This window comes from Prosopis cineraria, unplaced genomic scaffold (genome assembly GCF_029017545.1).
Source record: "Prosopis cineraria cultivar Desert tree isolate PC_DT_omini unplaced genomic scaffold, ASM2901754v1 PC12, whole genome shotgun sequence".
Lineage (NCBI taxonomy): Eukaryota > Viridiplantae > Streptophyta > Magnoliopsida > Fabales > Fabaceae > Prosopis > Prosopis cineraria.
The window spans coordinates 7,791,277-7,803,894 of record NW_026555343.1 but is presented as its reverse complement, the minus strand read 5'-3'; the positions used below and the strand labels follow the sequence as shown (position 1 = coordinate 7,803,894).

Genomic DNA, 12,618 nt, shown 5'->3' with positions numbered 1-12,618 from the left:
CGTGTTTATGTTCATTAATGAGTATGAATATGGATATATGCGCCATATAATATGTGTTATGTGTGTGAACAGAATCTGACTATCCATTTGTTGTCTGATTGTAAATACTAAAATATCACTAGTGGTGCATTATACAAATTCTGAACAAATGAGTTGTACTATTTATGATATATAAATATTAATTTATTAGAATTTTTATATCATACTACATAGAATATATTGATTTAATTCAAAAGAGAGGACATGGTCAAAAAAAAATCACAAGAGAGGACTGAGTAATTAGTTTGTAGGTACCTAGATTTAATTAACGTTAAGTGATTAAATGAAATAGCAAAACATCTAGCTTTTAGTCTAATTATAGTTAGAAAAGAAAACCTCATTTATAAATTTCTCTTACCCAAATATATTTCTTCACTCCTAATAACTTTTAAATCTACAAATTATAGTTTAAATCTACTAAATTCCAAACAAGCACAAAGTCTTATATTGTAAATAATGTATATTTAACCAGGTAATCTTAGAAACTTATGAAATTTTTAAATAAGTTAAAAAGTTTTAAAATTTTTTTAATATAATAAAATATATTAAAAATCACTTATAAATAAAAACATTGATTAAAACTTGTTTGCAATTGATCAAAGTTAGCGGTCCTATAATTTTCAGAATTTGGATCTTAAAGTGTATTGCACAGAAAGATTGAGTTCAGGCTGTAGAGGATTCGTCCCTCATAATGATCTGGAAGAGGAAGATGATGTCTGCACTTTTGAAGCCATCGATGAGCATGAGCTTCGCTTCCGTTCCGTGAGTGTTCTTGCTCAGCGATGGGATGCTCGCATGAATGGCTTTATCCGGAAATTCCAATTTTGTTTCACGGATTTCAAGTTTGTAAGACTTGATTTAGACATCTTTCTCGGGTTCGTTGATGTTTCAGATCTTTAAAAATTGAACTTTTGTTGGTGGTGTTACTTAGTGTTAACCATCAAATATCAGTTTGATTAATTAAAATCTGGGTCATTAGATATAATTTTCTCCGAGAATGAAGTCAGTCACGAGTCAAAAACAACTTCAGACCAAATTCCACGATTTTAGAAGACAACCTCGAACTTCGAAACCCTTTTTGCGGTTAAAAATAGAATTTCAAGTGCGTAGCTCCACGACAATGGATTCGAGCTCTTCTCCTTCGAACACGATCTCCGTGAAAGGTACAATCCCTGTTGCTTCAACTTTCGTCTCTCCTTCGATCAATTTCCCGTCGCCTCCAGCCGATGATTCCTCTGGCGACCGGAAGCCCATTGCTCTGTGGCCAGGAATGTACCATTCGCCGGTGACCACCGCCCTGTGGGAAGCCAAGTCGAAGATCTTAGTGAGACAGCTTGACCCGCCGAAAGACGCGCCTCCGCAGAGCTCGTTGCTTACGAAAACTCCGTCGCAAAGCAGGACTTGTATACTGTATACCTTCTCGTCAGATTTTGTTCTCAGAGAACAGTATAGAGATCCATGGAATGAGGTTCGAATCGGGAAATTGCTTGAAGATCTTGACGCCCTAGCTGGAACTATTTCCGTCAAGGTACGTGGTTTTGAATCCTCCCCTTCGTCGTTTACTGAATTTTGGGGGAAATGCAAATGCCCAATGGAGCTCAACTTCGCTGAAAGTATCCTTCAACTTTGAAAACCCTAGAAGTTTACAAGGTTTAAACCCTTTGATCAATTTGTCGCATTTAACTAGAAGACGAGTAAGTTACAAGATGTGAAGTGTGGAATTCATCGAACATTTATGCAATAACCAAAGAATTGTTCTTGCTGATATTGAATTTCTACGAATTGCTTTCACAGTTCCAAGGATCTTTCCCATCCTCAGAATCCTAAAGCTTTGTTTTCTGGCCAATCTAAATTCTAGACTTTGTTGCTCTTTAAAACTGAGAATTTGGATTAGATGGAATGAGAATGATATTTAAAAAAAAAAATTGTAGTGTGTTTGAGCCGAATTTCTTGTCTTTACAATCAGTCTTCCTTTTCTTTCTATCACTATTTGAAGGAAATCAGATTCTTTTGCAGCAGCAGCGACACAGCACAGTTATCCGGATTTGGTGTGTGTATTTAGAATTTTAATTCTTTTTTTAAAAAATAAGATGTTAAATAAAACTAATCTGTTAACAGCTAACTTTAAGAAAACCAATAAAAAAATAATTAAACTAACCTCTTAACAGCACTTTTCATTTCATTGTAATTGCTTATGTGGGCCCTTCCTTCTTATGATATGATTTTTTTTAGCGTAGAAGTGAATGATAATGGGGATGACCTGTGCTTTAGCCATTGGTGGTGGATCTGGTTGAAAATCTATTTGTTGTGTGTGTAGTAAATGAATCGTTTCTTGTGCCTTCAAATTCACAAAACTTGAAAACATTTATTTGAATTCTGAACCGGGTACAGCTTGAAATTCTTGGGTCGACAACTTTTTCCTCTTTGCTTGCAGCGATTCAGTGTGTTAAATGGCTTGCCAGATTCTAAAATAAAATCAGCTCTACATGTTAAGCATGCCCGGTGCCCCAAGTTTTACATAACTAATTTCTATTTTCCTGCATAAACAGCACTGCTCTGATGATGATAGCACAACAAGGCCACTTTTACTGGTCACTGCTTCTGTAGACAAGATTGTGCTGAAGAAGCCAATTAGTGTTGACATTGATCTCAAAATAGTTGGTTCTGTTATATGGGTTGGACGGTCCTCAATTGAGGTCCAACTTGTGGTCTCTCAGTCCAAAGAAGGTGCTTTACTTTTGACTCACATAACTTTAAAAATTTTACAGTGCCAAAACTTCAAACAGACTAGTCTCTCATTGGCTACCGTGTTGTTTTGTTGGTAACTTTTTTGTTTGCTATCCATGTTATATGGCCTACTCCAACACATCTGTTTCAACTAATGAACTGCCTATTGAACCAGTCTTGTTCTGACAAATACACTCTTTGCTTTAGATTTGATTGACTGGTGAGCTGAAGTATTTGAGCCAGGCCCATTTTATGTTTTTGCATTGATTAATTTTATATTATTTCATATAGATATGAAATACCAAATTGAATCTTGTTTGCTTTGTATCTGCTTTGTGGTTGGATTTCTAAGAAGCATTTATAAAATGCTTGCAGAGAGCTCTGATGATTCAGGCTCAGTAGCACTGACAGCTAACTTCATATTTGTTGCACGAGACTCAAAAACTGGAAAGGCGGCTCCAGTTAATCGACTTTCACCTGAAACTGAACATGAGAAGTTACTTTTAGAGCAACGTGAGGCAAGACATAATTTGAAAAAACGGAGAAGAGAGGGGGAGTGGAAAGATTTGGAGAATGGAGATGTAAACAGACTCAAGGCTCTGTTGGCTGAGGGAAGAGTTTTCTGTGACATGCCTGCTTTGGCTGATCGTGACAGCATTCTTCTGAGGGATACCCGCCTCGAGAACTCTCTGATATGCCAGCCTCAGCAACGAAACATCCATGGCCGAATCTTTGGAGGATTTTTAATGCATCGAGCATTTGAATTAGCTTTCTCAACGGCATATGCTTTTGCTGGATTGGTTCCTTGCTTTCTTGAAGTTGATCATGTTGATTTCTTAAAACCTGTGAGTATTTTGTCCTTTGTTTTATACTCCCATCATATCAATACCATAATTACTACTATTAGCAAATCCCGATGGCAATATTTGTTAAATCCATACCCTTAATTAGCTCATCTATAGCATCATTTTTATAGCATAAGCACGCAGGGAATATTCTTTGAAAATATTGTAACCAAATCAAATTCGACTATGTTACTGGAAAAGGAACATATATGATTGAGTTGGCATGTTGTTTGTGTTTGAAAACCTTGAGAGAGGAAGAGAAAAAGGCTAGACTTTTGCGCTTTTTGGTTCTAGCCTACATGGGTTCTTATGCGCGCGTTCTCGCAGTATTGTGAACCTGCCAATGCTTCGCTATTCTTTTTTATCAACTCGTTTGCATGAAATGTGATCTGATGCAACTTATGCTGTAAGTTGTTTTAACTGATTGCTTGATCTCTATAATGGTACATGTGAATGAAAATCAAGCTTTTTGCATGTAACCGTAAAGACCACAATTTATTGACCAGGTGGATGTCGGAGATTTCTTGCGTTTCAAGTCCTGTGTTCTTTATACCGAACTACACAATCCAGATCAGCCACTGATCAATGTTGAAGTTGTTGCACATGTTACGAGGCCTGAGCTGCAATCTAGCGAAGTTAGTTTCACTCAACTACCTTTGGACAATAAAATTAAATCGTAGATTAATTCTTCTTGCGTCCAAGCCATTGAAAAAAATAACAACTTTTCTCTTCCCTGTTTTCTTTGTCTGATACAGGTATCAAATACTTTCCATTTCACTTTCACAGTACGTCCTGAAGCAAAGGCAATGAAAAATGGCTTGAAACTTAGAAAGGTAGTACCAGCAACAGAAGAAGAAGCTCGTTTGATATTAGAGCGCATGGATGCTGATAATTTGCAATGACTCAGAGAAGGGTCATTTATACTTAGGTGGAATAAGCAGGAATTTGCAGGTAAAACTCCACATGCTAAGAGGTAGGAGAAACTTCATGCCTGTAGCTTTTTCAAAGAAAATGGAGGTAAAGTTATAACTAAGTTGTAATTTAAGGTACTTATTTTACCATGGTCCATGATGTATTTTGGAGCCCAAGTGTGGGTTATTTTGTAACATTTTCCACTCAATACCAATGGAGCTAATTAATGGCACAAAATCTGTCATTGGATTGCGTAATTGGGAACTTGTACTCTGAAAACTTGCATATGAATCTTTATTCTTTAGGTTGCCAAGACAATGTTATCTGCATTGATGATCATAGATGAACAGACTGTCTTCCCATTGGTCGTGTGATTTTAAATGCCACTAGATCATCATAGAGCGCATGGATTCTGATAGCTTGCAATGATTCAGAGAAGGATCATTTATACTTCAATAAATTAATGTGCGGTTTTTTCAAAGGAAATAGGGATATTTTTTTACAGGGTAAAATTGATGTAGTAAAGTTGTAATTAGCATTTACTTCAAGAAGGAAAATTGTATGTTTCGCTACTTGTAACATTTACAAAGAAAAACGTTTTAACTAGTTTTTTCGTATCCTTAATTTAATCTTTGATTTGACACGTTGCCAAAGAAAACGTTTAAACCCTTTTTATAATTTTAAACAAAGCCCAGGAAAGATGTGTTGTTGGAGAGGCTCCCACATGTTGGTTCAACAGATTAAAGTAAAATGCGATCAGATCTATCTTAAAAAAAATTACCAAGTAGTTTGCAATCAGTTGGTCAAAGTGTATATATATAGTTGTCAATAAAAAATAAATAATTAAATTGGAGGGCCCACATAAGTTTTGGTTAGATGAACCATCCCTCAAACCTGTCAATCAAGAATGTATCCTTTTTTTATAGTTGTTTTTCTTTCTTACTTCAGAATTTAACTAAAGGATGCTGTGTATTAGTGAATGCTTCAAAATATTGATAATCAATATCTTTTTTATTCCTATACAACTTGGATATAAAATTTTAAGAGTCAATTTAAATTTAAATTTTTAAATCTATCACATCACTCACTCGAGACAAATTAGTTACAAATCCATTTTTTTATTCCTCTTGGAACAGTATTAGAAAGTAGAAACCCTACAAATATAAATAATTTCCCCTAAATTTAAACCGCTAAAATTTTATTTTTGAAATTCGTAAACAAAATATAAATGAATGCAGATCCGTTATTGCTGGCTAATACCCGGGGAAAAATAGAAGATCAAATACAATTCATCATCCTCTTTCCCTTGCCAAATTAGCCATAACATGCCATGCATGGAATGGCCTCACAAGCCCATTACCTTCACTCTGTATCCAATGGCTTCCCAAATGAAAAATGATTGATAGAACTATTGAATAGCTTTATACACATGGTTATAAGTTATAATCTAACAATGCACATCCTATTCATATAGCATGGCAAACTTATTCTTCCAAAAAAATAAAAAACAGCTTCTACTCTACATATAATCTTATATATAACATAACTCAAATCTTTTACATGGATTTTTACAATTTTTAAACAGAGAACCAAAAAGAGTTGCATCATTTTGAGCAGACCATACACGCTCCCACCAGTCAAAAACACCTGGTACCAGGTTGTTTCTACAAAAGATGCAGCCATGAACCTCAGGGATAAGATAAGAACCTTGTAGCTATGGAGAAGGACTGTCATCATCTGAAGAGCTGTAATGTCTCTTTCCATATAATCCAGGTAGGGGTTGTGGAAGCATAGGGTTTAGGGGTTGCGGAAGGAGGGGGTTTACTGGAACTGGGAATCTATGGGCAGAACTAACCATGGTCCTCTCGTTTATTAAACCGACTTCTTTGCAGACTCGGTCAAGAACCGATAAGAAATCTCTCACCACCATGAAGATTCTGAATGGATGAGCTTCTTCCTTTGCCAAGTTACCATGGAAATACTCTGTAATCTCCTTCACTAAGGAAAGAGCAACACTTTCTTGGGCTTGAATCTTCAGGATCTCCTCCTCAGCCATCATCATAAATTTGTTCATTGATTCTGTAAATTTGTTACCACTTTCATCTTGCTTTGTCGCTTTGTTTAGTTTCACCACCTCTTTTATGTAAGAAATTCCTTTAGAAAGTTTGGAGACATCACCATTGAGAACCTCAGAATCCATAGCAGCAGCCTTCTTTACGTTTGCTAGCTCTGAACTCAGGCTCGAAACGACTTGTAGACCAAGCCTCCTACACTTGGCATCTTCGCTCGAAGAGGAGTTTGAAGTTTGTGAAGTACTCGAGAGACGAGCACCCTCAGTTCTTATAATTTCCTGTACAACAAAATGCAGTAGGGTGGTCTTCCCATCGGCGCCTTTAACATCAACAAGCTTGAGAAGCGTATCAAGCTTAAAGGCATGTGCATCGCCACGGTTTGTCCCCACATTCATACGGTTCCCAGTTTTGAGCACAGCCTCTAGAAGTTTCAAGAACATTCTACTGTTGCGCAGCTCCTCACAGGCAGCCTGCAAATTGGGTGCCATAGGAAAACTATGTTTCATCTTTTGACTTGTGCAAGAGGGGGTCATGGAGGGTAAAAAGGGGCATATGATTATTAAAATCTGAATGGCATGTTCTGAGAAAACAAGGATAAGCAGCATCACACGGAAAATACCGGTAAGCTAGGGAGGTGTCAGCTAGTATGTCGTGGTGCATTTGATATGTGCGCACGTGCGCAGGTGTGCCAATGAAAGGATTCTCATTTCTCTTTTATTTTTACAATGTTTATCATGCCAGTTGTACTCATAATTCAAGGCTTTCTAATCCTTTCTATTATTTTTATGATCAATTTCCACCATTAAAATCACTTTCTGGATTCCACTAACTTTGAGGGTTAAAAAAGGTAAAGGATGCACATAAGGTCCCAGGGCTTGTCTCCATCACACAACAATCTATTATTCACTGCAATTATTGCAACTTTTTTCTCGTGTCACCTCAGATTGAATGTTAGATAATATTCTAACCACATTTCATGTTGAACGACAATCAAAACCAATAAGAATGTATTGATCTTTCAAGAAATAGGTTAACCATATCTACAATTTCACTTTGACACCACAAGATGTGATGTGATGCAAATAATGCAGACACAGTAAATTGAAAAAGAAAAAGTCGGAGAGAATGGTTACCTCCAGAGTTTCAAACGACTTCCTGAGATACTCAACTTCAGACTCAAAATTAGCCATGTAAAGCATGGCTTCCACCCTTTTGAACGCAAATGGTACATCAAGCACAGCCTTCAAGAATTTCTCTGCAGGACCAAGTTTGGTTGGTGAGTCATCTTTATGTTCCTTCAGTTTACGTTCTTCTTCTTTGCTTGGCGCCATCTTTAACAAGCTTTCGAGTAGTTCTGTTCCAATTGTATCGGCACTACCTGTACAAAGGTAGATTTTTATGGTTGTATGTTCAGATTTCAGTATCTCAATAGAATCAGGAAGGTTGCCGGTGAAACTATTGCCAGCAACCTAGTTGTCATGCAAAAGGACTAGAATCCATCTACTTCAAGCTAAAGCTACATAAAACCATATTTATGGAAGAGAAATGACACCTTATTACAAATTTAATATACAGAATCTGAAACATGACATGTAAACCCTCCCATCCCCAAACTATCACGAAAAGTGAAAACACTACAAATCAATTAAACTGTAACCAAAAGGGGGGATTTATGACTAAAACACACATGATTGCCCGACACTGCATAAATGTTTACATTTATATTTATGTGGCTTTCCTAAAAAATGACACGATAGCAAGATTCATCCCACGATAAGCAGTAACGACACACACAGAAATCTCCCTACAAGTTAATAAGCCTTGAACCTCACTTGAGAAAACAAAAAAAAAAAAAAAACCAAAGAAATATTAAGTTGGCATATGTCAGCAAAATCACCAAGCGCCAGGAATAAAGTTCAGGAATCAATGTAGGAATTAAGTTTAATACATTATATGGAAAATACCTTCTACTAGAGCTTCACAAACTTCTTCAACAGTCACGTTTAGTGCCCTCAGTAAAATTGCAATATTTTGTGACTTTTTAGGATCAAGTACCCTGTCCTCCTGTTTTGGCGGGGGAAGAACTGATCTTGGTGTAGTATCCTTTGGTTTTGGATTTGGTGTATTGACAACAAACAATGTCTCAATCATTTCCTCGTTTACTCTGCACCCAACCAATTCAATGCATTCAATCCAAGAAAAATGACCATATAAATTAAACATATGAAAGCTCAACTACTAATAATGCTCATAACCATAAAAGAACATAGTCAGTGTTGAGTATCTTACTTAAAAGAGCTTGACCTCAACTGATCCCACACCATTTCACGATCAGAACTAGCTCTAACTTTATCCCAATGCAACGGCTTCAACTTTGGTTTTGGAGTCTCCTCATTTATCCCCAAATTTTGTTGCTGAGAATTTGGAGGCAACTCAACTGGAGACACATCAGTTGTTGGATTTGTCACCACAAAAGGCCTGGAAGGTGGTATCAGTTCTGGCGGCCTAGAAACTGGCTGATCAGTGGGTGTCGAAGGAGATGGAACATCCCATTGTTTCCGTATTCGTTGGTGGGGTGGCTGAGCTGGAGGTGGAGGTGGAGGAGGAGGCGGTGGTGGTGGAGGAGGAGGGGGAGCGGGAGAAACTCTGGGCTGAGCAATGGGTGTTGAGAAAACTGGAATCTCCCAATGTTTCCGCTGTGGTGGTGTAGCAGGAACTGGAGATTCCGCATTTTGATCCAAAACTTTATCTCCTCTTGCTGTTTGGCCAAAAAGGGATGTGAGGATGGGAATCTCCCAGTGTTTTCGCTGTGGTTGCGGAGGTGGAAGAGAAGCAAGAACTGGAGAATCTCTGTTTTGATCCACAACATTTTCAACTGTAGGAGAATCATCTGAAGTGTTGTTCAATTCTCTTTCTGGTGATGAAAGCAGGGTCGGCATAGGAGATTGCCTATACCGATCTGAAACATTTGATAGACTTGGAGAGTGATCCAAACCGTGCTCAACCACTTTTTCAGGTGATGATGGCAGAGAGAAAGCTGAAGAAGACGACAGAGACTTCTCGCTATGATTCGAAGCACTGGATAATCTAGGTGACGCACATAAGATCTTCTCCCCGTTTCTCGCCGGTGATGCATCGGATAATCTTGATGATGCACATAATACTGCTTCCGCGTCTCCCTCACATGATGCAGTGGATAATCTTGAAGACTCGCAGGAAGTTTTCCCAGAATTTCTCTGCGGTGATGCAGCTGATAATCTTGATGGCGCACATGAAATTTTCTCCACATCCCTTTCCGGCGAGGTAGTGGATAATCTTGGTGATCCAAATGAAATTTTGTCCGCATTTCTATCTATTGGTGCATCCGGAAATCTTGGTGACGAATGAGAAAATTTCTCATCATGCCTCTCGGGCGCATCTGATTTTTTCTCAACACATCTCTCGGGCGATGAAGAAACAGGAGACGAGGAAGAAGACCGAACATTTTCAAATGTGACGCTTGTTGCTCTCGCTGCCCCGCCTGGGTTCTTCCCAGAAGCTCTATTTGGTGATAACGAGAGCGGAGACAGCAATGGAGACTGACCATCTCGTCCAGAAGCTATCTCTGGTGTTGAAGATAATGAAGACATTGAAGAAGATTGCACATGCTGATTGCGTACTGGAGATAAAGAAAACTGGCTTCTCTCTGACGATGAGCGTAAAGATCCCTCGCCTGTGTGCGCTTCAGTCTGGGGTTGAGCAGGCAGTGGTGGCTGTGGTAGCGGTGGGGATGATGGCAGCAGAGGAGAGCTGTCCACCACTGTAGCTTCCGGTGATTTCGGCTGCGATCTTTTGGGGCTCAAGCTCGCCGGCGGTGATAGGCTAATCGAATGTGACCGACCCGGTGAGCCCGAAGTGGAAGAAGAATACGAACTAGAACTCGATTCACTGCTGCCACCCATAAAATTCTCTCCCGCAATCGCCGCATACACTCTACGAGAACCTGATCCAGTGCCATTTGAACTCTCTTGACCACCCAGAGATCCTTTGGGCGAGTAGAATTCCTCTTCCTCATCGTCCGCCGTAGCGGAACCCGCATCATCACGAGCCGCTCCATATTGCTGTCTCGAACCTAGCCGCACAAGAGGCGGAAGCGGACGGAGCTCCGGCGAGTCCATTTTCCGAGGGTCCACAGCAGCAGCACCACCCCCACTTCCTCCTCCGCCACCGCCACTACGTCCATCGTGACCACCATCGTTGGCGCGCGAACCAGAACGATCCTCGACACCCCTCGGATTAACAATGGTACCGAGATAAAGAAACTCGGAGCTAGTTGAAGAGGTGTGCCTCACCTTTCGACCTCCATTACCAGATTCAGCATTGGGAGGGAACAGCCGGAGACTACTATCGGATCTGAGAGTCTTCTCGTCCGCAGAGTACTGCTTCCTCCTCCGCCGACAGTAAACAAAAGCAGAAATGCCAGCGACAAGAACAGCACAGACGACAGCACCAATGGCAACTCCGAGCAGTTTCCCGGAAGAGGATTTAGATTTGGATGCGTGCGGGAGTATGAGAGATGAGATATTGGCGGGGAAGGAAGCAAAAGAAGCCGGAGAAGGAGGCGGAGGAGGTGAAGGGTAGGTAGGGAAAAACGGAGATTGATTAGGGGTAGTAGTGGAAAAGGGGTATTTAGCGTTGGGCGGCGCTGGGGGTGAAGGAGGAGGAGAGATTGGAGGCGGAGAAGGAGGAGGAGAACCCAAAGGCTGAAATGGCTCATGCAGGATCCTCCGTCCTGGAGAAAGAACGGGTTTTAAACAGAGAATCAGAGGCAGGCAGGTCAAAAGGAGGAGGAAGAAGAAGAAAATCGTGAAGAAGGAACGCATTGTAGTGTGTATGCGTGTCTCTCTCTTTGTGAGAATGAAGAAGGATGGGCAAGAACTAAGAGGCGAAGAAAAGAGAAGAGAGAGGATAATGCAGTAATGGGACGGGGAGAGACAGAGAGAGAGAGAGAGAGAGACGCGCGCACACAGACACAGTGATGAAGGAGTGAGAAAGAGAGAGAGTCACAGGGAGAACAGAGGAGGGGAGAGAGAGACTGTGAAAAGGTCGAATCAGAGGGAAAAAAAAAAAAAAGCTGTGAGAGAGAGAGAGAGAGTAAATTAAGGGAGAAAGGCAAATGGATGTATCCAGCTAAGATTCTGCTGGTCGCGGATTACGCCATTATTAGGATTTCAGAACAGAGACTCTGTATAATGCTTTCCTCTATGATGCTCCGATCCATCATCCATTTCCTTCCTTCTTCCTCTTTTGTCAATTTCCCAGCACTTACTTCAGATACAGTCAATTTAATTTAACATCTCACTCTCATTTATGCTTTAGTCAAATCCTCATATTTGTCCCCTTAATGCTCCCCACGCTTACTATTCTACTCCGTCGTATATAAGTCATTATTTTTCCTGAACTTCAGAAAATCTTAAATTTTATTAATTGTATAAAAATTGAATAAGTTTTACATTTTATTTTATTAAAAATCCATGCTTTTAAAAACAAAATCTTCCAATATTTAATAATTTTTTCAGCATCTAGTAAGGATGACAGAACAAAGATGAGCACAAAAATCATAAAAATGTTCAAGCACCCTACAAATATAACTTAAATAAATATTCCCTTCGTTAAAAAATATAAGACATTTTTTAAACAGTTACATGTTGAAAAAATATAAGGTATTTTTAATATTTTAAAACATAATTATTATTTTTTTTAAAAGTGTTCCTATTGATAGTAACTTTATATTTATTATAAGGTATTTAATAAAGATAAATATAAAAAGATAAAATTAATTTAAAAATATATAACTATCTTAAAAGGTAAGATTTAATTAAAAAAATGTTTTAAATGGAGGAAGTAATATTTTAACTTAGGCTACAAGTAACACTAGACTCTGAGGAATATTTTTTCTGGGACCTGTGTTTTCACTTTACAAGATACTCTGACTCTGCCTATTGTGACTCATGGGTTTTTTTTTTAAATTACACAAAAATTTA

At 38.9% G+C, this 12,618-nt stretch overlaps 2 protein-coding genes across 2 annotated transcripts; one reads left to right on the top strand and one right to left on the bottom strand.

Annotated features, from left to right (window-relative positions):
* The first annotated feature begins 699 nt into the window (after positions 1–699).
* Positions 700–4,885, top strand: LOC129287778 (acyl-coenzyme A thioesterase 2, chloroplastic-like). The gene is made up of 5 exons (XM_054924019.1): positions 700–1,567; positions 2,589–2,766; positions 3,142–3,611; positions 4,118–4,246; positions 4,367–4,885. The coding sequence occupies exons 1-5, from the start codon at positions 1,037–1,039 to the stop codon at positions 4,511–4,513; spliced, it is 1,455 nt and encodes a 484-aa protein (XP_054779994.1). The 5' UTR covers positions 700–1,036; the 3' UTR covers positions 4,514–4,885.
* Positions 4,886–5,922: 1,037 nt separating this feature from the next.
* On the bottom strand, positions 5,923–11,823 carry LOC129287777 (formin-like protein 1). Its single transcript, XM_054924017.1, has 4 exons — positions 8,885–11,823; positions 8,560–8,759; positions 7,729–7,973; positions 5,923–7,065 (listed from the first exon to the last, which is right to left on the bottom strand). Exons 1-4 carry the CDS (start codon positions 11,455–11,457, stop codon positions 6,238–6,240), a joined length of 3,846 nt encoding a protein of 1,281 aa, XP_054779992.1. The 5' UTR covers positions 11,458–11,823; the 3' UTR covers positions 5,923–6,237.
* Between the last annotated feature and the right edge of the window lie 795 nt (positions 11,824–12,618).

Coding starts and splice junctions, on each gene's coding strand:
- LOC129287778 (XM_054924019.1), top strand. CDS start 1,037: ATGAAGTCAGTCACGAGTCAAAAACAACTTCAGACCAAATTCCACGAT. Junction 2,767..3,141: donor GGTCTCTCAGTCCAAAGAAG/GTGCTTTACTTT, acceptor AAATGCTTGCAG/AGAGCTCTGATGATTCAGGC. Junction 3,612..4,117: donor ATGTTGATTTCTTAAAACCT/GTGAGTATTTTG, acceptor TTTATTGACCAG/GTGGATGTCGGAGATTTCTT.
- LOC129287777 (XM_054924017.1), bottom strand. CDS start 11,457: ATGCGTTCCTTCTTCACGATTTTCTTCTTCTTCCTCCTCCTTTTGACC. Junction 8,760..8,884: donor TTGAGGTCAAGCTCTTTTAA/GTAAGATACTCA, acceptor GGTTGGGTGCAG/AGTAAACGAGGAAATGATTG. Junction 7,974..8,559: donor TTGTGAAGCTCTAGTAGAAG/GTATTTTCCATA, acceptor ACCTTTGTACAG/GTAGTGCCGATACAATTGGA.